Source organism: Periplaneta americana, chromosome 7 (genome assembly GCF_040183065.1).
Source record: "Periplaneta americana isolate PAMFEO1 chromosome 7, P.americana_PAMFEO1_priV1, whole genome shotgun sequence".
Classification (NCBI taxonomy): domain Eukaryota; kingdom Metazoa; phylum Arthropoda; class Insecta; order Blattodea; family Blattidae; genus Periplaneta; species Periplaneta americana.
The window spans coordinates 20,988,754-21,015,847 of record NC_091123.1 but is presented as its reverse complement, the minus strand read 5'-3'; the positions used below and the strand labels follow the sequence as shown (position 1 = coordinate 21,015,847).

Sequence of the window (27,094 nt, the reverse complement as noted above, 5' to 3'; positions counted from 1 at the left end):
AGCTGTGGAGGAATCGGTGCGATGCCGCATCACAGACTTTCTGAGAGAGAATGTCCAGGGTGATATCGAGGTGCTAGTCAACACTTGTAGGCTGCTGTGTGAATATCCAGGCTGCATACCGGTTGGCAGCGAGCGAATCAGGTTCTGCGAGGTGACCATCACCAGCATTGCAGATCTTCCCATGCCCAAAGCCCAGTCGTCGCAAGTCTTGCAGCTCACTAATCAGGTAGTAATTTAACATATTGTGACGCCTTAAAGTCGTTCACTTGGGTACATTATATATTATAGTTTAATAGTGATGTGCATCAATTGCAGTTAAAAGCATAGTAACCATGGGCTATGAAATCGCAGTTACAAAGTAACTGTGGTTAAAATGTAATTTCTGTGTATCATTCGTAATGACTGGTTACTTGCACATAGTTAGCTGACACCTCATTTAAGGGGTTAAGTACAGCTTACAGCAGTAAAATTTTGGAAATACTCAACATTTTTTTCCTCCATTACTGTATTTTGTGCAATAATGAAAATTGGTAAGTGTAAAACACTGTCTTTCTTCTATATCAAAAAAAAATTTTTTTATGATTATATATATATATATATATATATTTTTTTTCAAACTTCAAGATAGTGGCAGTTTACTGTGCAGTGATGAAGCGTTTCCCTCATAACTCATAAACTTGTTAACTTTTTCATGTTCTCTCTCTTTTATTTTATTGCTAAAACTCATGTTTACAGTATCATGCTCTTTCAACTACATTCCTTAATAAATAATAGGCCTATTTGTTTTATTTTATGTTAGAAGAAAATACTGATATTTGACCATTTTTTTAATGAATTTATTTTTTATCAGACAATCTATCAAAAGTAGAGAAGTGATCTTGCATCATATTGTAGATATGACATGCACATGAATATGACATATGACATGAAAACCACAATTAAAGTCACACAGAGTTAGTGTGCACTCAATGTTGGTTGCTTAACGGTTGTCAGCCCACTTTGAGGTCTGTGGATATAGAGGGAAAGATTGGATCGGTTTCGGGTAGAGTTCCCAGGTAGCTCAGTGGTAGAGCATTGGTACATTTAACCAAAGGTACCGGGTTCGATACCCAGCCCCGGAACAACTTTTTCCTCGAAATTATTCAAATCAACTTCACAGGGAGTTATACCTGAAAGCTTGATTTGCATAATATACGTCACTGTTCGTTAACAGAAAACTACAATTTAAGTCACACAGAGTTAGTGTGCACTCAATGTTGGTTGCTTGACGGTTGTCAGCCCACTTTGAGGTCTGTGGATATAGAGGGAAAGATTGGATCGGTGTCGGGTAGAGTTCCCAGGTAGCTCAGTGGTAGAGAGTTGGTACGTTTAACCAAAGGTCTCGGGTTCGATACCCGGCCCCGGAACAATTTTTCCCTCGAAATTATTCAAATCAACTTCACAGGGAGTTATACCTGAAAGCTTGATTTGGATATGACATGCATAAATACATACAAAACATTTCATCACAGAATGTTTGATAGTTTTTGAGTTATGTGGGAAACGCTTCATCACTGCACAGTGAACTGAATTTTGAAAAAAAAAATGTAAATAATTTTTTTAAATCGTAAAAATATTTTTTTCATACAGCAGGACAGTGTTTTACACTAACTAATTTTCATTATTGTACAAGATATAGTAATGGAGGAAAAAAATTTTGAATATTTCCAAAATTTTACTGCTGTAAGCTGTATCTAACCCCTTAACCAGGGTGAAGTCTGTGATGATACACTATCTCTACAAAGTGACAAAAGGAAGGCATCTATACTTCTGCAAAGTGATATGCAATATTTAACCCCTTATCCTGTTATTTAAAAGTCCCGGTGCGAAGCACTGAATCGGTATTTAAATCCCTTAGTAGAATTAAATTTGCATGACGTCACTTTTTTATTTATATTTTCGAAATGGGTAAACATAATACAACCATACAGTAAAGACCAGACTGTCTGCAATATACTCGAGAAAACTGGATGAAAATATCTCCAATAAATTACGAACTGTGGCTGGTTTTGTATAATTATGCATGATGTGTACACATGTACGTAAAGCCGCTACAGAACTACCGGTACCCCACAGAGCTGCATACATGCGTAAGGTAAACTGGCGTGATTAAAAAGACTGCTCATACTCTGTTCTACATCTAAACAAATTTTTTTTTTTTTTTGTGTGTGCCTTAATATTTTCCAATCCCATTGGTCAATGAGGTCGATCTGGTTGGCGAGTTGGTATAACGCTGGCCTTCTATCCCTAAGGTTGCGGGTTCGATCCTTGGCTAGGTCGATGGCATTTAAATGTGCTTAAATGCGACAGGCTCATGTCAATAGATTTACTGGCATGTAAAAGAACTCCTGCGGGACAAAATTCCGGCACATCCGGCGATGCTGATACAACCTCTGCAGTTGCGAGCATCGTTAAATAAAACATAACATTTTAACATTGATCAATGAGAACATGTTCTCATTTACTTTCAAAACAATCAAAGACTTTCAAAACTTGTAATGTTGTTGTTGTTTTCTAATGCCAGGCGTTTGACAATAAAGTCATTTGACCTCTTGCACCCCAATATTTTTCAAAGATATTATCATGGCCAGCCACTGAAGCACAGATTTTGAGGTGTTCCGAATCCATTTCTTGGTTTGAGTTGCACAATGGGCAGTTAGGGGACTGATATATTCCAATTCTATGCAGATGTTTGCCAAACAATCATGGCCTGTTGCCAATCTAAATGCAGCTACAGACGATTTGCGTGGTAAATCGGGAATTAACTGTGGATTTTGATGCAGAGAGTTCCATTTTTTCCCTTGTGATTGTGTTATCAAATTTTGTTTGTTGAAGTCTAAATATGTAGATTTAATAACTTGTAATGTATTGACAAGTCGAAAAGTCTAGTATAGCACTGAATTTGAAGAAAATTTGATCACGTACAAGGAGCTTTAGACGCATTTAAATCTTACAGCGAATGATATTTATTTATTACCCTATACGTCACACACAATCATACTGTCTTCCTCCGACGAGTTTAGCGCTGGGACCTGAGGTATTCTTGCCATCGGTGCGGGGGGTTGCAGGTAGATTCTTTTGTTGCTACAGCCAAGCCGAGCGGAGTGGGAAGTATTAATCGTCCAAAAATATGCAGTCTTCAGTTTGTAGTAGTGTGTGAATATTTCATATACATATTGTTTACCTAGGCCTATATGGTTTTGTTATTAATATATTAAATATAATTATTGCAATTTTTGCTGAAACATCTTCCTGATATTAGCTATGTTAATATTATATGAATTACTCATATTAAATATTTCACCGTTACAAGTCATTTTTAAGGAAACGTGCAGTGGACAATTTTTGGTTTTATTCTATTGGAATTTTAGAATATGTGTGATTGGTATCGTGAAAAACAGATTCTTACAATGTCATGCGAAAATTATTTGTTGGTGATATCTTAAAATGCAAATCAAGTAATTTTACTTCTCAAGTGAGTTCAACAGTACATTATATTTAAATTGATTACTTTACAAATTTAATTCAATTCTACTAATCATTAAATGTTATAGCATGATTCTTCTTTTCATTTATATTATTGTAGTTGTATTATGATTTTTCTTTTTATTTATTTGATTGTATTTGTATTTCTGGTGGTGTGATGGCTTTAACTTCACCAGAATAAATAAATAAATAAATAAAGTGTTCTACAATACTTTCCTTCTCTGAACACGTAAGTACGAATGGTTGTATCTCTATCTCGCCAAAAATACGTTAGAAAACTAATAGGCATACTGCTCTCGTAAATTGGGCGAATGTTTTCAGTATGATTGTACTTCCTTCCAGACTGCCGCTGTCACTGTTCCCTCCCACTCCACTACCGCACTAGACTAGCCGGAACCGCATTCCTCTCAGCACTAAACTCCTCAGAGGATGACAGTACTGATTTCCTCAAATCCCCTGTCACTTTTTTAAGATGCGAGACATAGAGGCGCTGCTGGGGAGGATCTGGGAGGAAGAGGCACAGAAGCACAATGAGGACCTGGTGTTCCGGTGTCTGGCAGTGCTGCACACAGCACTAGTGGACCACCCCACCGAGCCCTGCCCCGCCCTGGCCGCAGTGCTGCACCTAGTGGACCCAGACCTCATCCCGCGGTCCGTGGGGGCCATCCAGCACCACGCCCGCACGCTGCGCACGTTGTGTGAGTGGCTGCTGTGCTGGCCTCGTGCCCGGCTCAGCCCGTGGGTGCTCGCGCTCATGGATGCCCTGGAGGCTGACCGCCAGTTCGATGTGCTGCTGGATGTCACGCTTGCCACTGTCGATCGTCTGTTCATGGCTCTGCTGCTGCCTGCCTTGCGCCCTGGCATTGTGCACGTCGTGTGGCGCATGATTGGATCATCACGGCACTCCTCCAAGGTGTTCCACAAGGTGAGACACATCCCTCAACAGTTGCTTGCATTTGTATCTTAAAATTATCACCTTTAACAGCAATGTTCAGATGTTATATAAACTTCTATGGAATCAAATGTTATACAAAGAAACTTTGGAGGTATAGTGACTACAGAATATCTCCAAACCTGAAGACTGTTACGATAACAATGGCTGCATTCAGCCGGGACAGTGCTGAAATAGCGACAGCATTGAATGCCTTGCTGACCGACAGTGCTGAAATAGCGACAGCATTGAATGCCTTGCTGACCGACAGTGCTGAAATAGCGACAGCATTGAATGCCTTGCTGACCGACAGCGCTGAAATAGCGACAGCATTGAATACCTTGCTGACCGACAGTGCTGAAATAGCGACAGCATTGAATGCCTTGCTGACCGACAGTGCTGAAATAGCGACAGCATTGAATGCCTTGCTGACCGACAGTGCTGAAATAGCGACAGCATTGAATGCCTTGCTGACCGACAGCGCTGAAATAGCGACAGCATTGAATGCCTTGCTGACCGACAGTGCTGAAATAGCGACAGCATTGAATGCCTTGCTGACTGACAGCGCTGAAATAGCGACAGCATTGAATGCCTTGCTGACCGACAGCACTGAAATAGCGACAGCATTGAATGCCTTGCTGACCGACAGCGCTGAAATAGCGACAGCATTGAATGCCTTGCTGACCGACAGTGCTGAAATAGCGACAGCATTGAATGCCTTGCTGACCGACAGCGCTGAAATAGCGACAGCATTGAATGCCTTGCTGACCGACAGCACTGAAATAGCGACAGCATTGAATGCCTTGCTGACCGACAGTGCTGAAATAGCGACAGCATTGAATGCCTTGCTGACCGACAGCGCTGAAATAGCGACAGCATTGAATGCCTTGCTGACCGACAGCGCTGAAATAGCGACAGCATTGAATGACTTGCTGACCGACAGTGCTGAAATAGCGGCCGCCATTTTTCATAGCAAAATTTTTTTCGCTGCGAGCCTGCAGCAAGCCAGCGAAAGTGGAGGGGGTAGACATCAACCAATGGTGGCGACAACATTGAATGACTTGCTGACCGACAGTGCTGAAATAGCGGCCGCCATTTTTCGTAGCAAAATTTTTTTCGCTGTGAGCCGGCAGCAAGCCAGCGAAAGTGGAGGGGGTAGACATCAACCAATGGTGGCGACAACATTGAATGACTTGCTGACCGACAGTGCTGAAATAGCGGCCGCCATTTTTCATAGCAAAATTTTTTTCACTGCGAGCCTGCAGCAAGCCAGCGAAAGTGGAGGGGGTAGACATCAACCAATGGTGGCGACAACATTGAATGCCTTGCTGACCGACAGTGCTGAAATAGCGGCCGCCATTTTTCATAGCAAAATTTTTTTCACTGCGAGCCTGCAGCAAGTCAGCGAAAGTGGAGCGGGTAGACATCAACCAATGGTGGCGACAACATTGAATGACTTGCTGACCGGCAGTGCTGAAATAGCGGCCGCCATTTTTTGTAGCAAAATTTTTTTCACTGCGAGCCTGCAGCAAGCCAGCGAAAGTGGAGGGGGTAGACATCAACCAGTGGTGTCTTATATTCCGGAGTAGACAGAGCAATGGCGTGTTTCTTTGTAAACACAGCTGACATTTTGCAGTCTGGTTGTTCAGCAACTCACAGCTGCTGTAACTCAGCAAAAATGAATAGCTGAATTAGTGCTTTCCCAGCTGAACGCAGCTAATTCCAATTCTGGAAATGATTTGTGAGAACAAAGGATGGGTGTGGCGACATTATCTTAATAGAAACAAATCCTTCACACTGCTGAAAATTAAAGACATGTGCTCACTGTCACTGTTAGACTCAGTTACTTACTGGGATAGAGAAGCAACATAGATAACAGTCAGTAGTCGATGTTTTCAGGTTTAACATACATGTATAAAAATCCGCATTGCAAAATCATTTGTTTATTATATGTTTCTCCTTATTTCGCCCACTTTTCCTGTGACGTAGGCCAAACTCGGAGATAATGTATAGAGTGAGAAACAAAAGTCTCCGTACAAAGTCACTCTGCATAGGATATGAGGGTGGATCGGAAAGTAACGCACAAAATTAAAAAAAAAAATGTTTAATAGGTAAACAGAAATAAAAAATACACAAATGAACTCACATCTTTTAGCTACTTTTCTACATATGCGCTAAGTTTCTCAACACATTTCTCCCATCGTGGTACCAGTTTCAGTATACCCTGTTCAAGTCTGCTCGGTTGGAGTATAGCCATCTGCAGACAGTTTCCCCTCTCCCCCTTTCAGTTTACTTAAGAGTATTTTGTGTGATGTGCTGCAGTTGGACAATCTATAGTCGCGACACTGTTATTTCCGGCTTGACTCCTCCTCTTTGCTTACGTCTTAGGAAGTGAAGGCTCTATAAAGTCTATGTAGGTAGTATCGTTCGCCATTTTTTGTTCTTTCGTTGCCGAGCTACCAGATGAATCTATTTGCCGTACCGTTAAACATTATCATGTCGTAGCTCCTATGATAATAAATCAAACGCATTGTAATTCAGCAAATAATTGAGCGGCAAATAACGTCTTCGTGTGCTTTCTGCGAACGCCAACGAAAGAGCCAAAATGGCAGGCGATTATATTAAGTATTTATTGAGCCTTAGGAAATGCATAATGTCTTCATCAGCAAATCACAAGACGCACACGTTTAAATGTAGCTGACCTGCAACGCGATTGGCTGCTGGAAATTAAAGCGATGGGATTATAGATGTGCGATACTTTTATTGGCTGCCATGTCTTGTGTGTTGGTCCTTATTCTAGTGGTCCTTAGACCAGTTGTGTGAAATTATGATTTAATTTTCGTCTGTTTTGCCGAATTTACTTATGATGTTTGTATAATGTGTTGCAGCTAGTGATCAATATTCCAATCTTAATAAAACAGTTAATTCGTGAGAACTCGGAGTCAAGCCTCACCTGCCTACAGACAGTCATCAACATGAGTCACGCCATGATGAACGCTTTCCCCTGCAGTGATGCTACGTATGATCCTTTGCTTCAGGCCATGAAGGTACATATCAGTAGATTAATGGATAAGATCTTATACATCTTGATTACACAACTTTTAATACTGTATCACTTCGGAATATGTATGATAAGAACTTTCTTGGGTTAAATTTTAACGTACCTTGTTAACATGTTTCGACCTATTTTCGGTCATCTTCGGAACTGGTCGTTGTTGGCCTTGGCGTCTTTTGTTTCCTGTGTGGGTGCGTTCGTAGTGTAGAGTCAAAGAGTGTATTTGTTTTGAAATTGAGTTGTGTGTTGAGATTATCATTGGGGTGTGTTTTCGTGTGTCTGTATATTTCATATTGTTCTAGTGTGTTGAGTTTCTGGCTTTTTGGTTGGATGTGTTGTATTTCCATGTCTGTGTTGATGTCTCTGTAGGTGTGGTTGGCACTTGTGATGTGTTCTGCATATGTGGAGGTGTTTTGTAATTTTGTTATGGCTGTAATGTGTTCTTTGTAACGTGTTTGAAATGATCTGTCTGTCTGTCCTATGTAGAAGTTGTTGCAGGTGTTACATTTGAGTTTGTATACGCCTGTGTGGTTGTATTTGTTTGTGTTGTTTGTGTGTTGAGATGTTTTATAGAGTGTTATTTGTTCTGTATGCGATGTTGTAATTTAATTTCTTGAATGAGGTTGCCATTTTATGTGTGTTTTTGTTTTCGTATGTTAGTGTGATGTATTTTTTGTGTTCTTGTGTTTATGTTGTATTCTTCTGTTTTTTGTAGTTTTGTTTTGGTTTTTACAAAACACCTCTACATATGCAGAACACATCACAAATGCCAACCACACCTACAGAGACATCAACACAGACATGGAAATACTGCACATCCAACCAAAAAGCCAGAAACTCAACATACTAGAACAATATGAAATATAGACACACGAAAACACACCCCAATGATATTCTCAACACACAACTCAATTTCAAAACACATACACTCTTCGACTCTACACTACGAACGCACCCACACAGGAAACAAGAGGCGCCAAGACCAACAATGACCAGTTCCGAAGATGACCGAAAATAGGTCGAAACATGTTAACAAGGTACGTTAAAATTTAACACAAGAAAGTTCTTATCATACATATTCCGAAGGATAAGATCTGTTAAACACTAAGCTCGACTATTACATTTCTTGTACTCGTAAGATGCCGTGTATTGTGGGTCCCTATCACCACGGCATGGCATATCCTCACGTTGCGGATAGAGGAGACGGCCTCCAGATATGGAGGGTAGCTGCGAATATGTTGAATAAGCAGTCATGGACAGCTGATAAGGGGTGGTCCTCCAGCTTGGCTTGGGGGTTGGGCGAAGGGCCAACAACCCATCACCATAAAAAACAGCTTGTTACGAAACCAAACACTAACCCTCGGAATAGGACTGATTCTCCGGCACGACCACAGCAAAGGAATAAGGTTATGAGATCTGGTACTTGGAACGTAAATAGTCTTTATGCTCGACCATGCTGAAATGTAATAATTATACACCTGGTAGTAGCCCTTTAATGCACCTCATTAAAGTACACCTGTTCATTATAATTCAGTTGTTCAGCCAATGAGAAATCTCCATTGTACTGATTGTACCATTATAAAACCGCAAGTATCGATTATTCTCGGATATGCAATCCAAAGACAATTAGCGAAAAGTTACGGAGGCTGGAAATCCAATACTGTCGCAGAAGGTTATGTTCTGTTACTATAATAATTAACGTTAAATGTAAATAATATTCAAATAAATTCAATTTGTCATCTCGTTTTTCAATTCTAAATCAATTTCCAGGTTATATCAAGCCTAATGTTCATGTTATTCTCTAGATTATATCAAGGTCAATGACATTCGTGTTTCGGAAAAAATCAATACTTTCACGTCTGCGCATCTCACAATTCAGGTCAGTTCCGCTCCTCACTTGCATAACCATAACATGAATACTTATGATGAATAATTTCAAGTTAGAAATATGATCGAGCATAAAAAGTCGTATGAAACTTGCCTATAATGGTAATTAAGACGCTCGTATGAAAATTATGAAACTCGCTTGCGCTCGTATCATAAACAAACATACTCGCGTCTTAATTACTACCATTATAGGCTCGTTGCATAATGTACTATTATAGAACAGGAGAGATAACATTAGTAGCAAAGGAACTAGCTAGATATATATATTAAAATGGATTTGAGGGAGATGGGATATGATGATAGAGACTGGATTAATCTTACTCAGGATAGGGACCATTCGCGGGCTTATGTATGGGTGACAATGAACCTCCGGGTTCCTTAAAACCATAAGTAAGTAAATACTTGTAAGATGTTCTTGACGTCTGTGTATCTACTGTGACAGTGGCTCACAGCAAATTTACCAGTGAAGTTCACAGAGTAGAAAAATTTTAGTTTGTGTTTGTTGCTATAGCTGGAATTAAATGTGTAGTCTAACAGCCCATGAGGAGTCAGTTTCGATCAGGTGACTGCTAACTTCGTGTTCACATGCCCCAGCAAAGGTAAATTATAATCAATTCAGTATAAGGATAATGTGTGGTTAGTACAATGATTCCCTGCAGCCATTACAGCTAGCATACGAAATTAGATTTTGCTTTCATTATAGCTTCCCAAATACTTCGTGATGTTGGGTGGACTGGCCAAAATTTCATAAAAAATTTATTTCCCCATGAGGACTTGAACCAGCACTCATAAGAAGTTTCACTTTGTACCCACTTTCTGGAATATTTCTTAGTAATTACTGAGTTTAGAATGAACATAGAAACAAAATTAGTTGTAAGGAAATGCAGAAAAAATAACTAATTATTTAAAGCCTATACTTACTTACTTACTCACTCATTCACTTATTTACTTACTTACTTACTTACTTACTGGCTTTTAAGGAACCCGGAGGTTCATTGCCGCCCTCACATAAGCCCGCCATCGGTCCCTATCCTGAGCAAGATTAATCCATTCTCTATCATCATATCCCACCTCCCTCAAATCCATTTTAATATTATCTTCCCATCTACATCTCGGCCTCCCCAAAGGTCTTTTTCCCTCCGGCCTCCCAACTAACACTCTATATGCATTTCTGGATTCGCCCATACGTGCTACATGCCCTGCCCATCTCAGTTTTATTCTTTTATGAATAAAGAATCCTGTTTCTAATTGGTGATTATTGTTTCCTTCCCCATAATACAACAAATAATCTCCTATTTGTGTTATGCTGTTCCCATCTAACCTAACTTCCTGTACTCCCACAAAGTCTGTTCTATATCTAGCTAGTTCTTTTGCTACTAATGTTACCCCTCCTGTTTTATATAGACTTGTAACATTCCAAGTACCAAATCTCAAAACCTTATTCCTTTGCTGTGGTCGTGCCAGAGAATCAGTCCCATTCCGAGGCTTATTTGAAGGATTCGTAACAAGCTTTTTTTTTTTTTACGGTGATGGGTTGTTAGCCCTTCGCCCAACCCCCAAGCTGGAGGACCACCCCTCATCGGCTGTCCACGACTGCTTATTCAATATATTCACAGCTACCCTCCATATCTGGAGGCCGTCTCCTCTATCCGCAACCTGAGGACGCGCCATGCCGTGGTGATAGGGACCCACAATACATGGTATTTAAAGCCTTTTTTTTTTTTTTGATTTACCATTCACTATGTCCAATCCATTAACACAGATAATGGAGGTTGTGCTGTATGTGTGTGATGTATGTGTGGTTGTGTGATTAATACAGCATTGATGAATTGCATCAAAACAGGATGTTAGTAAATAAGTTGTACCGACTGGTTATTTAGTTGTTTTTATGAATGTAGATTGATATAATTTTATTTTGATTTCGTTGGCAGGACTGTGCAGCATTTCTTCCTCCGGGGCAGTTCCCTCCAGAAGATATGCCATTGTGGTCATATGAAGCAAGTGGAACTAACTTGGATTATGCTGGTTGTCTCAAGACAAAAGAACGCTCAGTTACAGGCCATGTGGGTCTGAACAATCTGGGAAATACCTGCTACATGAACAGTGTTCTACAGACACTGTTTATGACATACAGGTAAGTACATCCCCGCTTCAAGGGTTTCACATCTCTCTCTTTCTTTCTTCGTCTGACACATACACTATGCCTTTTCATACTCCATCTTCATCATCATTTCCATTCGTGAAGGAGACGACATTGTAAACTCGTTTTGGCCCCCTGAGATATAACAATCAGTCTTCTAATCATTAATTTCAAGTCATCTTGTGCAATAATCGCTTGAAAGAGTATTGAATGAATAGCACAATTTTCTGTCTCCATTCCCATACATTTACAAGAGACATTTCACTGTGCCAACACTGTTTCTAAGTAAATCTTAAATAAAGATGGCGACTTTTCACAACCTTGTCTCAACCCTGAACATGTCCTGAACTCGGAAGATGTAACTAGAAGTGTGAAATTATTCATTAAAGGAAACAGTATTTATTAACTAAAACTTGTTTTGCTATTTCCTGTACATGAGAAGAGTAAATGAATAAATGAAAATAAGATAATATGTAAATGGTAATATACATTTCGATCAATGTTACAGTGTCAAATTAAATAACTATAGTTTCAATTATGTTGTCCAAAAAAAAAAACGCACAAAAACTACAGAATTCTCATACAGCAGAAATAACTAAAATGCTCTCTCAATTAATATCACTCAATAAAAGAATTGTATTCCAATGGATACCATCCCATTGTGGAATCCTGGGAAACGAGAATGCGGATGCTTTAGCAAAGAAGGGCAGCACTGCTACTTACAGACCTGTTACTAAATCTACGTTTTACTCTGTGAAGAGATTTAGTAAATTTACATACTTAGACTTCAACAAACAAAATTTGATAACACAATCTCAAGGGAAAAAATGGAACTCTCTGCATCATAATCCACAGTTAATTCCCGATTTACCAAGCAAATCGTCTGTAGCTGCATTTAGATTGGCAACAGGCCATGATTGTTTGGCCAAACACCTGCATAGAATTGGAATATATCAGTCCCCTAACTGCCCATTGTGCAACTCACACCAAGAAATGGATTCGGAACACCTCAAAATCTGTGCTTTAGTGGCTGACCTTGATAATATCTTTGAAAAATATGTTGTTGTTGTAGTTGTTGTTATCTAATGCCGGGCTTTGGCAACGAAGCCATTAGCGTTCTTGCTCTCCAATATTTCTCTGTGGTGGATCCATCAGGTAGAACTTCACAGGTTATGAGATGATCTTCAGTCATTTCTTCTTCTTTGTTGCATAGAGGGCAATTTGGATTTGTGTAAATTCCTATTTTATTCAAGTGTTTGGCCAAATAATCGTGTTCTGTAAGCAGTCTGAATGTTGCTACTGCAGATTTACGTGGGATTTCTGGAATAATTTCTGGTTTTTTTTATTAAAATGCTCCATTTTTTATCTTTGGCTTTGGTACATAGTGCTTGGTTTTGCTTGATTTTATATTTATTTTTAATTAGTCTTTTGATGGATGTAAAAGGTAGGCTTGTATTTGTATTCTGAATTAAATTGGATCATTTTGAAGTTGTTGGATCATTTTGTGACATTCTTTAATTTGGATTGACATCATTTTATATGAATTTATTGCATATAATGCTGCTTTAGAATCAGAGAGAATGACAGCATTTTGAAATTTATCTATTCTGTATAGTAGGTGTTGGAGTGAGATATGAATAGCCATTATTTCCGCATCAAAATTTGTTGTATGATGTCCTGCTGGTTGATAAAATGAGAATAACGCACACATAATTCCTGATCCTGAGTTGTTATCAATAGTAGACCCATCTGTGTAGATATGTAACCATTCTTCTGGTGGGTATCTATTGTTCACAGCTTCTAATGCCAGTGCTTTTAGTACAAGTTTGGAAGTTTCAGATTTTGTAACTGGTTCTTCTAAATCTAGTTGAATGTTAATTGGTTCGAAGGTTAGAGGGTTGAAAAATATTGGAGTGCAAGAGGTCAAATGACTTTATTGTCAAACGCCCGGCATTAGAAAACAACAACAACATATTTTCATGCCTCTAGATATAACTTCCCTACAGTTGAGGGATTAGGTAACAATCGCTAATTCCCAGTACCGACAGTGCCTCTTTAAGTTGACACTGTGCTGAATGGCTGCACTGGCTTGCAGGTTCTGTTGTGCAGTCCTGGAGAGCGAGGTGCAGTCTCAGCCATTGCTGGCTGAACTGCAGGGCTTGTTTGCATTGCTGCTTCACTCTCGACGTCAGGCCATCTCACCCACCAGGCTCCTGGCAGTGGCAACACCACCAGGATTCCAACCCGGCCATCAACAGGACAGCTCCGAGTTCCTCACGTAAGATTGCTGCCACAAAGTATTGTAGTGCTTCCATTTGATTCGATTTCAACATTGTGAGGGAAGTATGCCAAGCAATATTTCGGCGGTTCGCGCAATACTGGGCAGAACTCTAAGCACAACCCGCTGCCGTCATCCAGACTGTAGCGAGCTTGAAACACTTGGACACGTGCTTGGACAATGCCCCAAAGGCGAGCTGCTGATCAATGCTAGACATCATCGTGTACGACATGCTTTGGCGATATCGTTAAAAACTTTAAATTGGGAGATTCATGAGGAAGTACATTGTGTATCATCAGATGGTTCTTTTAGACGGGCAGACATTATTGCTATCAACGGACGCTTAAAACGGGCTCTTGTTCTTGACCCTACTATCCGTTTCGAAAGAAACCTAGATCAGGCCACCGAAGTTGATATTGAGAAGAAGTCCATATATGAACCTTGTCTGCCGTACCTTTCTCAAAAGTACAACGTCCCTCTTAAACAATGGTCCGTCATTGGTTTGCTGTTTGGCAGTAGAGGTTCAATCACAAAATTCACGTGAAATTATCTTAAGGAACTTCACATTCCTTTTGATTATGTAATGTCTATTCTTATAAATATTATCAAGTATTCTCTTCAAATATTACATCATCATCTCTATTTCAATTAATCAACTTATATTTGCCTTCAACAATTAACTTTCTTTTTTCTTTAATGTATCACATCACATTATATTGTACATGTTTATTGTATTCAGGACCCTTGTGGTCACTCAAAATTCTTTGAGCTGATATCTATAATTAATGATGATAATGATCGTTGGTTATAGTGATGATAAAAGGCCACTGGCAAAGTCATGATCCTGACTCATTACCTGAAGATGAGCTCGGGCGCAGGTTCACACAGTATTTCTTAAAAATCTACGTGTTATTTCTCTATGCCCTTCTTCCAAAGTCATCTGTCTTGAGCGTCGTGAATGTTTAAACCTCTAATTATTATTGGTGGTAATTATTGTTGTTATTGTTATCGTTGATCAATATATCCTTGGCTTACAAGCAAAACACATTGTCAAAACTATTACCTCTGAGAAAGAGGCATTTTGAAAGCTCTTGGCAAAACTGAATCCTAAAAATATTATTTTTAGTAAATTGTTTCTCTTTATGTGTATTATTTTTCCAATTCTAAGTTTATAATCATACAGTATATATATTACATACGCCTTTTTCTCAGAAGTAATATTTTTTACTTCATGTGTTTTGCCTGTAAGCCGACGATATAATGTTGAGCAGTGAATGATGATGTTATTTATTCTCTTGCTCTGTAATATGTAGCAGTAAGATTGCAGAATAGAGTAAAAGTTGGACGGTAAAGATGATCATTTTATCATCATCATCATCATGTTCATTATTATTATTATTATTATATTTATTTCATTATTGTTATCATTATTATTAATATTATTACAGTGAAACCTGTTCAAATCGGAACCTGAATAATTCGGAATCCTGTCTATTTCGGAACAATTTATTGGTCCCGGCGAAATTCGTCTGTATTATGTGTAATTTTTTCTGAATAAAACGGAAACTGTCCAACGCGGAAACGGAAACTGTCCGCTACTGTTCAAAACGGAAATAATATTTTCGACACACTACTGTAATGTAAACTACATTTTGAAACAGTATGTGCTTTCAAGGAATGTACGAAATACGTAGGTCACTAAGATAAAAATAAATTTTCTTCGCAAAATTTTTTAGGGTGCGAGGGTGTGTTGGCCTGGTGGTCATAAATTTTATTACCCTATTGACTAGGTAGACGAGTCCCTTCAAAGAAATTCAATGCTTCACCCCTGTGTACTGTCGTAGCTGGGTAGAACGCAAGTCTATTAGTGATATCGTGATGAAAAAAAAGTTGCGTGAAAATGTTGCACTATCATTAACTGATGAAGTAAAAGTTATCGAGGAAAATTAGAAACAAAGCGTATGGAAAATAATGTTGAAATTTAGGAATGAAAATCTCAGGTGTAACTTAACACTTTAAAAAATAAAGGCCGTATCATGAGTGAGTGGCTTGCGGTCAATAATGGTGACATAAAAAAGAAAAAAACAGAAAAGAACCGGTTACATAGAAATAAATGAACTGTTGTGGGAGTGGATTCTTCTTGCTCTTTCAAAGATCATGTCAATTTCTGGATCTATTCTGCAATGCAAACCCTTGAACTGGAAAAGAAATTAGATAATCCAGAATTCAAGGCTTCTAATGAATGACTTCTAGTCCAATTAAATAAGGTGTTGTGATATACAGTACAGTATTATAGTATAGGGTTATATATTAAATTTAGTGTAATTAATAAACTTTATAGTGTTTAATGAGTGAGTTACGATACAATTTATACAGGAAATGAGATTTTCATCAAGATCATTCACCAATTAAATAAGCGACAGGAAGCTAATTTAATGTCAGTAGTGTTAAAAGGAATATTTTGTGATTCCTACAATTTTCGGCATGCCATTTTGTTTTTTATTTATACAAATGATAAAATATTCCATTTTAACTTCACACCTGAATAACACAGAAACCTGTCCACAACGGAAAAAAAATTAGGACCATGTCACTTCCGTCTTGAACAGGTTTCACTGTATCATCATTATTGCTGTTGTTACCATTATTGATATTTTTTATAATTATCATTGTTATTACAGTAGAAGCCGGATATAGCATGGTACGAAATACAGCAGATTCTGATATAATGCAGTGAAGAATATGTCCCCCAGAGAACAATACCAATTAGCAACATTCTGAGTTGTTAGAGATTCAGTGCATGTGCGATCAATGAAAACCACTCACATCTTCGTCCGACTCTTCCCTTTCGCATGAATGATTTTTTTTTTTTTGGCCTGGCCAAAAATTGCAGTTGTTTTGGTATTGCCAATTATTTGGGTGCCGGGTACGAGGGATTTTACTGTAATTGATTGTGTAACGGAGTGTGAAAGGCAAATTCATCACGTGAAGATTACATCCCAGAAGGAAAATTTGGAAGATGGACGAAATAAGAACTTAAATTAGAAGTTTTGTCATTTTACAGGTCACCCTTCGATATACAGCTGTTAAGCTATAGTGCTGGGGTGAAGTATGTCTCCCAACAGTGTTATATCGGGCTTCTACTGTATTACAATTATTATTATTATTATTGTGATTATTATTATTATTGTCATTATTATTATTATTATTATCATCATTATTATTATCATTATTATTATTATGATTATTATCATTATTATTATTATTATTATCATTATGTGTTCTTATAGATTTTTACCAAATTCCGATTATAACTATGAGATGAAATGCAATTATTTCAATTGCGGTAGTTTGTTCACCAGACGTCAGGATCTTGATTATTTATTTTTTTGCAAAGTCATTAAGGGTGATATTGATTGTGAATCTTTCATAAGCAATATCAGTCTTCGTATTCCTGCTAATGGTTTAAGATTTCATAAATTGTTTTATAATAAGAATCCTAAATCTCTCTCTCCGGTCTGCAGATGCATTAAATATGCTAATTTGCATGGATTCAACTTGGATCCATTTAATGTGTAGTATATCTTTGAGTTTTTACTCACTGATCAATTTTATAATTATTTGTCCATTTTATTTCTTGCATTTGGTCAATTGATTAATGCGGACTATTCCATTATTTCAATTATTCTCATTGTACTAATTTCATAATTTTATAATTATTATTTGATCAATGATTGATGTAGACTATTATATTGTTTGTATTTCATCTCATTGCCATTTTCTATCATTCATTCTCATCATCATTTGTTGTTTTGTTCTGTTTTGTATCGTGCTGAACTGTAATTGGCCTTGTGCTGTTGTTTTTGCACGTTAATATTCTAAATAAATAAATAAATAAATTATTATTATTATTATTATTGTCATTATTATTATCATTATTATTATTATTAGTATTATTATCATTATTATCATTATTATTATCATTATCATTGTTATTATTATTATTATCATTATTATTATTATTATTATTATTATTATTATTATTGTTATTATTGTTATTATTATTATAGGTATGTACTGGATGTGCTACATGAACAAGAGAAGCTCACTACAGCCAGTACTACTGCATCAGAAACTGTAGTGGAAGGAGGTGGGGGAGATGAAGGAACAGGAGCAGAGACAGATGCTGTTGAGGCTGCAGGTGTCGGTGCAATGACACGTTGGACCACTGAGGAGGATTTGTCCAATCAGAACATCTTACAGCGCAAGGCACGGTCACTGGCAGACTTCACTCAGGGTGAGTGAGATGATGCAGGCCTAGTCAGCTCAGTCCTGTTCAAGCCCTCTCAGCTATTTAGTGAAATAGAGTCTACGGCAATTCGGAATAGTTTGCATCGAGAGAGACAGATAGAGCAAGGCAGCGTACAACATTGCCACATCATACTTCACGCGCAAGTGCAATACAAATAGTGCAGGAGAGAATTTAAGTTATCAAAAGACAATAATGACCTTAGTCGTTGATTGCTGTAAACATGACACCAAACAAACCCTCTTTCCCTCACTAGCAATATTCTTTGCACGGTTCTTAATCCCACACCACATGCTTCTGCAGTCGTTTCTTGCGTGTTGGCAACATTGCAGTCAGCATCAAGATGGGTGGCAGCGTTCTGCTCGTCAACGTTTTTAAAATAATTATACACCTTAAATACTAATTTCCGTGCCTGCCTGTGCAATACTTGTCTTTTTACAGTCTCTTCTTCCATTTATTTATCTTACACACACACAGTAAATGTTAGTTTTACTTATTCAGTGTACTGAAACACTCACATGTGAACAAACGAACTCGAGAAGTACTTGTTATAGACTGATTCCGATTGGTTCTACTGTACAGGCTTGTGACATCACATACCAGAAATGTTACGGCGCATATAGCAGCTGACTGCCTTTCAAAATACCATCTAGTCTAAGTACTACGTAAGTGGCTGCAGGCAGAATTTTCTTTAGGGTGGAGGCATTTACTAGAGACGGTTCTGGAAAATTCTGGGAGGAGAAATTTCGAGAAGAGAAGAAAAAGTTAATTACTGTAGAGCAGTGGAAACTTGTTTAGTTGGAGGGAGGGGGGGAAGACAAATTTTATGTTAGAATTTATATTACAAGTGAATAAAATATGATATATTCAGCAGTTACTCAAGAACAGGACCAGATTTTGCAATAGACGAATTAGGTAATGGGTAAGGCACCCAAAAATCACGAAAGAAAAGAAGGAAAAATGGATGAAAGGGCGAGAGCAGGCAAACAAAGAAAGTGCACATTTTAATTTCGTTATTTCTAAAATACATGGCTAATAATAATAATAATAATAATAATAACAGCAAATGTAACATTAGTAGCAGTAATGATAACGATAATAGTAATAATAATAATAATAATACTGTAGCAATAATAACAATATCAGTAACATTAATATCAATATTCCCCAGAAGCCACAAAGAATGTCTATACATTATAAAGTCTTTGCGTAGGGATGAAAAACTGTCGTATTATTAAATTTTTGTGATTTTGCAAGTTTTGTTATAATATAAGGTCTTTGAAACTTTCTTTTGACAATGATCCAATGACGCTCAAATTTAATTTCATATACATTTCTACACTGTGCCCCAAAAATTATCGTGGGATTACAGAGGATTATATTTTTTGAATGAATAGAGGTAGAAATTTAATATTGTTCCAGATGGAGAAAAAAAAAAAACTGAAAGGTTTTCATCTGTAAGTTTAATTTAAAGTAATATATCGGAATAGACTTCCATAAGTCATGCTTCAATACCGTCCCCAAGGGAAGAGATCTTTAGGCCAGCCCAAAAAAAAAAAAATAAGGTGGACCGAGAATGGCTCACTGAGACCGTAATGGGCCTTGGGCCTTATACTTGTTTGGATGATGATGATGATGATGATGATGATGATTATAATTTTCACAGTGCTCTTTATCAAATATTTCAACAAAAATAAAACGAAATTACTGTGATAGTGCAGGTAACATTTCACACAAAGAACGCGAAATTTGGAAAAAAATGAATGCGAAAAAATAATGCCTCTATTTATATATTTATTTACTTAGTGAAATTGTTTGTATTCAATCACTCACTCTTCGAGCCACTCAGTCACAACATTTCCACATTATAATAACTACATAGACAGAGGTATTTGATTTTACGACAGCAGTGTTTTGGCATTATATCTAGGTGGTGTTGGTTATACCCCCAGACACTGGGTGCTCATTTTCAAGCTTTTTAGGATTTAAATGAGCACTGTGGAACTATTCTTTCCTCCTGGTTCCACACGGAAGGCCACAAGAATGAAAGAATAAAATGAAGTTATTTCAGTTAGAACTGATAGTTTGAATCACGCTTTGATTGCAACAACAGGAGACGACGTGCAACAGCTGAACAACTCACACTCGAACTCGACAGACAGCGGCATCCAGTCAGTGTGTGGAGACGAGAGTGGAGCAACAGCAAGCTCCCCCGTGCCGTACGAGAGTCTGGTGCAGCAGTGCTTCGGGGGGCGCCTGCTGATCAGTTTCAAGTGCCTGCAGTGCCAGGCCGAGTCAGTGCAGACTGATCACTTTCGAGACATCCAGCTAGCCTTTCCCCCAGGTTCCAATCCCACGAACGAATTATACATTCAGGTAATCCACGAATTTATTATAATCATTGCCATTATGTCGAACAAATTAATGATTATAATTGAAGTGCCACTGTGTATGCGTGCACGTGTTTTTTTTAAATAATATGTTTCGTAATACAAATTAAGCTTTCAGGAATAACTCCCTGTAAAGTTAATTTGAATAATTTCGAGAGAAAAATTGTTCCGGGGCCGGGTATCGAACCCGGAACCTTTGGTTAAACGTACCAACGCTCTCCCACTGAGCTACCCGGGAACTCTACCCGACACCGATCCAATTTTTCCCTCTATATCCACAGACCTGAAAGTGGGCTGACAACCGTCAAGCAACCAACATTTGAGTGCACACTAACTCTGTGTGACTTTAAATTGTGGTTTTCTGTTAACGAACAGTGACGTGTATTATACAAATTAAGCTTTCAGGAATAACTCCCTGTAAAGTTAATTTGAATAATTTCGAGAGAAAAATTGTTCCGGGGCCGGGTATCGAACCCGGGACCTTTGGTTAAACGTACCAATGCTCTCCCACTGAGCTACCCGGGAAGAGTCACACAGAGTTAGTGTGCACTCAAATGTTGGTTGCTTGACGGTTGTCAGCCCACTTTGAGGTCTGTGGATATAGAGGGAAAAATTGGATCGGTGTCAGGTAGAGTTCCCGGGTAGCTCAGTGGGAGAGTGTTGGTACGTTTAACCAAAGGTCCCGGGTTCGATACCCGGCCCCGGAACAATTTTTCTCTCGAAATTATTCAAATGTTTCGTAATGTTTTAAATAATTAGAAAGTAACCAAAACATCTGAGGAATTCACAAACAATTATTTTAAATGAGAACTATTCAAATCTTAAATCAATTCTTTCACAAGTCCTTCAGTACTTCATTATATTTGTTACACTGGTCTTGATTCAAATTAGATAACAATTTTAGATTAATGAAGTGGTAACAGTTACCAGCTGAAACTTGCAACTCCCACAATTTTACTTTCCCTATGAAAGCTTTTATTTGTTCTTACATTTGCAGTAATAATAAGCTGACCAGATTTTTTATGGTCCAACAGGGGACATTGGCAATTTCAAGAAAAACCACAAACACTTATCTAGTCACAATCCGTTGAAATGTTGCAAAAATTACATGTAACAGTAGATACAATTATAGAACTTTGCACACTAAATTTGTAGAATATCTTAACTTCCTGAATTAAATGAATAAACACACATAACTTCTATACGTAATTATGGCCACTAAGAATTCAATTTCAGTACTGACGCATGTACCGAAGTCTTTCACATGATATTGTACACACTGAATTCTAACACACACATTTTACAAGTACTGGTCTGAAGAATATAGCTTTTTAAGGATCTGTTCATTCCCATACAGCTTCACACTAAGTTCTTCACATGAGAAATGAAAGTTTTTCACGTGTAACAAAGCTGTTTCAATTTTCATTCTTGACTTTTCATCAGTCCAGATTGAGTTCATTGTGCAGAAAAGTCTTTCAGCTGACGAATTACTGACTGAAAGACACATGTTTAATGAGACTATTTTGAGAAGATTTTCAAATGGAATAGAATTTTTTTTTGAAATGTTGAAAAACTTCACACCAATTTTCACCTGTTGGTTTGTGACAAAACTTTTCATTTTTTGAACTACTTGAAATGGATGCTGCGGCAGTTCTAACGCTTCTGCCTAACGCTAATGAAGACAGAGATGGTATATCGTATGTTCTTCTCAAAGAGTGCAGAATATCTCATACTGTGCTTGCTGGTTCTTCTGCCTCATACTGAGAACCGTTCAGAAATGTGCATGAATCACAGCAGCTTCATCACGATACTTAAATATTCATGTATAAAATGTCATTGAAACAAAATCAAAATTTCTGGGGACAAAATTAATTTCCGGGTACAAAAAAGGGACATTTGCTCCCTGGGGACAGCAATTCAAAACCAGGGACTGTCCCCAGAAATCGGCAACGTCTGGTCAGCCTAGGTAATAAGAACATTCTTTCCTCGGAGTTGAACACAATGACTGACCATTACATCGTAGCGGTTGGAGATGTCTATCCAAATGTCGCGGTCAGTGATGTCATCCAGAGATTCACAATCTGCTCTCTCATCTTGTTCCACTCTTATATTAAAAAAAGAGAGAGGAGGAAATGCTTCGAGAAGACCCCATTGAGATATCTGATGTAAGGCATACAAATGGATTCTGAATAACTTTTAATGTGTGCAGGACTTGTTGGATTACTTCATATCACCAGAGCAGTTGAGTGGAGACAACCAATACCGTTGTGAGGCATGTGGAGGGCTCCGTGATGCCAGGCGGTCCGTTCAGATCCTGCAGTTCCCCTCCCACCTCGTGCTCACTCTCAAGCGCTTCCAGTTCAACTCCCGGACAGGACAGAGATCGAAGCTGCTACACCGGGTGCACTGCTCCGACACGGTGGAGCTCTGCCAGCAGCCATACAAGCTGTATGCGGCTGTAGTGCACTCTGGTCCCAGCATGGACACTGGCCATTACTACACGCTGGCACGTGACCACGGCGTCAACTGGTACATCTTCAATGACTCCCTGGTTGTGCCATGCAACCCCCCATCGTGGAGCCCCCCTGACACGCCTTATATCCTGTTCTACGCTCGGCCTGAAGAACCATTGCAACCTCCAGTGGACCTGGCAGCATTGCCGCCACTCCAACCCCACCTGGTGGAGGTCGTCCATCGCGATAATCTCGAACGTTTGAAAGAGGCACAGGGGGAAGAGGAGAAGCGGAGAAAGAGGCGGAAACAGCAAACCTTCCACCAATCTAACACCCATGAGAAGGACAGGGATAATGAGGGAAACCCCCCTGGCAGCTGTGGGGGAAGTGGCATGGATCTCTCTCACAGCAGGTTCGTGTTTTGATTCTCAGTTAGCTCCAAGAGCTGAATTGTATGCAAGAGTGTAGTAAGTTATAATAGTTACACAGGATCAACTTTTAATATATTGTGTGTTATCATGAAGAATGTGTATTATGAATTTTGTATTATATACACATGTATTGAAAAATACAATTTTAAATTAATTTTTATGAAGATGAATGTTTTTTACATTGTTTCCAAAATGAAGTAAGTTGTTACCCTCATGGTACAGATGGAAAGAGCAATATCCAGCTCCTCCTCTTCTTCATCATTATCCATTCCTCCCTCTCCACCATTGATTCGGCTCCAATACTTCTGTTATCATCGCTGTCTGCACATCCTCCATCCAAAGTGTCTCTGTGGTGGCATCCATTCCATAATTACTTCAGGTATTCTTTCCTCTGACACCCTTTTTACATGGTCTTACCATTGGAATGTGTTCTAATGCCAGGTGTTTGACAATAAAGTCATTTGACCTCTTGCACTCCAATATTTTTCAAAGATATTATCATGGCCAGCCACTAAAGCACAGATTTTGAGGTGTTCCGAATCCATTTCTTAGTTTGAGCTGCACAGTGGGCAGTTAGGGGACCGATATATTCCAATTCTATGCAGGTGTTTGGCCAAACAATCATGACCTGTTGCCAAACTAAATGCAGCTACAGACGATTTTCGTGGTAAATCGGGAATTAACTGTGGATTTTGATGCAGAGAGTTCCATTTTTTCCCTTGAGATTGTGTTATCAAATTTTGTTTGTTGAAGTCTAAGTATGTAGATTTAATAAATCTTTTCACAGAGTAATACGTAGATTTAGTAACAGGTCCGTAAGTAGCAGTGCTGCCCTTCTTTCCTAAAGCATCCGCATTCATATTGGAGTGAAAATGGCAAGTTGTAGCAGATTTAAGTGAACACCATATTTTAACGTTTTGGTGGCTACTTCATTCATCACACACAACCCCCAGAATGTCTGGAGGACCACACCTGCTGTTGGTCGACGGGTCCATTGGAATGTTTTCTTCTCTGTAATGTCTAGGAAATCTGGTTTCTCCTTTACTCATGATTTTCTTTATATATTCATTTCTTATACTTTCCATTCTTGATTTTCCAACAGATCTTAAAATCCAATTCTGTAGTTACGATTCTATGTATTCATTTCTGTTACAGGAATTTGCCAAACTTCTGTGCCCTACATTAAAATGCTTTGAACTATATATAATTTTCTTTTTTCGTTAAATTTTATGCTCCACCAAATAGAATTTAGAGCATTTATAGCTTATCTTGCTTTAGGAATTGTGTCTTTTATTTCTGTTGTTTTATCCACTAAGGCCGGCAGCATACTGCATCAGACATTCAGTATCGGACAGGACAGTTTTGTCTCAGACCATTCGATGTGAAGGTGATTACACCCATTCTTATGAGGCTGCAGCATACTGCTTCAGACATTCAGTATCGGACAGGACAGTTTTGTCTCAGACCATTCGATGTGAAGGTGATTACACCCATTCTTATGAGGCTGCAGCATACTGCTTCAGACATTCAGTATCGGACAGGACAGTTTTGTCTCAGACCATTCGATGTGAAGGTGATTACACCCATTCTTATGAGGCTGCAGCATACTACTTCAGACATTCAGTATCGGACAGGACAGTTTTGTCTCAGACCATTCGATGTGAAGGTGATTACACCCATTCTTATGAGGCTGCAGCATACTGCTTCAGACATTCAGTATCGGACAGGACAGTTTTGCCTCAGACCATTCGATGTGAAGGTGATTACACCCATTCTTATGAGGCTGCAGCATACTACTTCAGTTTGAAGGGTCCAGGGGAAGAACCTGCTAAGTCACATTTTACTGTTTTTACAGGAGAGCAAGTTAAAAGTTTCAAGGTCCATTACATTCTATTGTCTCTGAGGTATCATTCTTCAAATATTTCTGGCTTAATCAAGTTTTTACTCGGTGCAATTAAACCACAGAAATCTCTACTGCCTGAGGTATTACATGGCATCCAAAACAAAAAATTGATAATTTTGGACTTAACAGGTTTTTCCCCTGAACCCTTCATTTGCTCTGGGGCATTCATCTGATGCAATATACTGCAGCCTCATAAGAATGTATATGTAATGACCTTCACATCGAATAGTCTGAGAAAAAACAGTCCTGCTTGATACAGTATGCTGCCAGCCTGGCTGGTCTATTTTTGTACCTAGAAAAGTGCATTCTGTACAGGGTTTTAATTCTTCTCCATTGTCAAACCTTAAATTTTTCTTTACTTCTCCTATGCATAACTATTGTGTTTTTCTATGTTTATGGAAATTTCCCATTTTTCATACCCGTCCTTTAACTTTTTGTGCTCCATTTCCTTGTGATCTTGTGTTAATACCTGATCAGCATTGTCATAAGAACAAAACCATACATAAATAACGTAAATCCAACCCTTGGCTTGTGTTCGTATAACTGATTTTCTATTTTGATTAATGTTTATGATATTGGTGATTGCATTCATGAATCATGGTATGTAAATTTCCAATCTGGCCTTTGCCTTTGTGACCGAGGGAAACCATAAAAAAAAACCTCAGTCAGATTCTCCGGCCATGGGGTTTGAACCCAGGACCTCCTGAATGCGAGTCCCAAACGCTACCATCTGAGCTTCGCTCAGTTATACTGTATATTATTATTTTTTTCTTCTGAAATTAAACTCTTAGCCCTAGATACATCGAAATGCTGTGAAGCAAAATTCTGGACTCACATTTTGAGAAGGACTTTGCCTGTTGCTATGGAATTGTGTATATTATTATGCTATCGTAAACTAAATTGTTTCATATTTAGATTCTGAAGAGTATTGAGTATAAAAATGTTAAATTTCACTCTAATTTATCATTTCTCATTAACATTAAAAAGATCATTACACATTTACAGCTAAAGAAATTTTTGTACCGGGTGTAGAGGTTACACAGTCATTTTTTTTTTTTTTTTTTACATGTTACGTAAAAATGTTGTTAATTTCAATCTCAAAACAAGTTGCAAGCATTAACATGATTGTCAATAACAACACTGATAACTCGAACAGAATGATTTAGACATCCTCACTTTCTCAACTCCACGTTTTGTGTGACAAATAGGACAAAAAGTCAATAAATTATTTCTTACACAATTCACAATGTTTATTGTAAGCAAATACAAACGGTTAAACATATAACATATACTGTAACACAATTTTTATCTCAACTCTGAACTATAACATATATACATTTTTTTTGCTTGAAATATCTTATACAACTTAAGGTATGAGTTTATCTAATGTAGTTAGCTCAATTTTAATAAACAAAGATCTATCCAATTCTTTCGTTGATGCACTACAATAATAAGTTACTGGTTACTTAGTCATTATTTCTCACATCCCTGATAGGCATTCTGAATTCTAACGACTTAAAATATGAGAAATATTTCAATCACAACATAATGAATGAGAAATGATACATGTAACTGAACACTGCTGTTGTGGAAAACGCTTCTGTCTGTTACATGGTATAATATTTGAAATGGATCATGAATGCCAAATATATTTAAGAACATTTACAATCTCGTTTTTTATGGTTTAACATCAGTTAATGTCCAGGAAGCAATATGTTTTGCAAAGCTTATACATAATGGTGTCTCCAGATACGAAATTCATATTTACTTTTCAAGATTTAAAAATCTTCAT

At 38.1% G+C, this 27,094-nt stretch overlaps 1 protein-coding gene across 1 annotated transcript in view; it reads left to right on the top strand.

Moving 5' to 3' along the window:
* The window catches only part of DUBAI (Deubiquitinating apoptotic inhibitor), a 31,032-nt gene extending 7,469 nt beyond the window's left edge, over positions 1-23,563 (top strand). The window contains exons 3-10 of the mRNA XM_069830388.1: positions 3-226; positions 3,998-4,450; positions 7,345-7,503; positions 11,330-11,532; positions 13,634-13,816; positions 17,887-18,113; positions 20,239-20,501; positions 22,725-23,563. Of these exons, the coding sequence (XP_069686489.1) occupies positions 3-226; positions 3,998-4,450; positions 7,345-7,503; positions 11,330-11,532; positions 13,634-13,816; positions 17,887-18,113; positions 20,239-20,501; positions 22,725-23,393 (2,381 nt within the window). The 3' untranslated portion in view covers positions 23,394-23,563. The remainder of the gene's footprint in view (positions 1-2; positions 227-3,997; positions 4,451-7,344; positions 7,504-11,329; positions 11,533-13,633; positions 13,817-17,886; positions 18,114-20,238; positions 20,502-22,724) is intronic.
* The last annotated feature ends 3,531 nt before the right edge of the window (positions 23,564-27,094 follow it).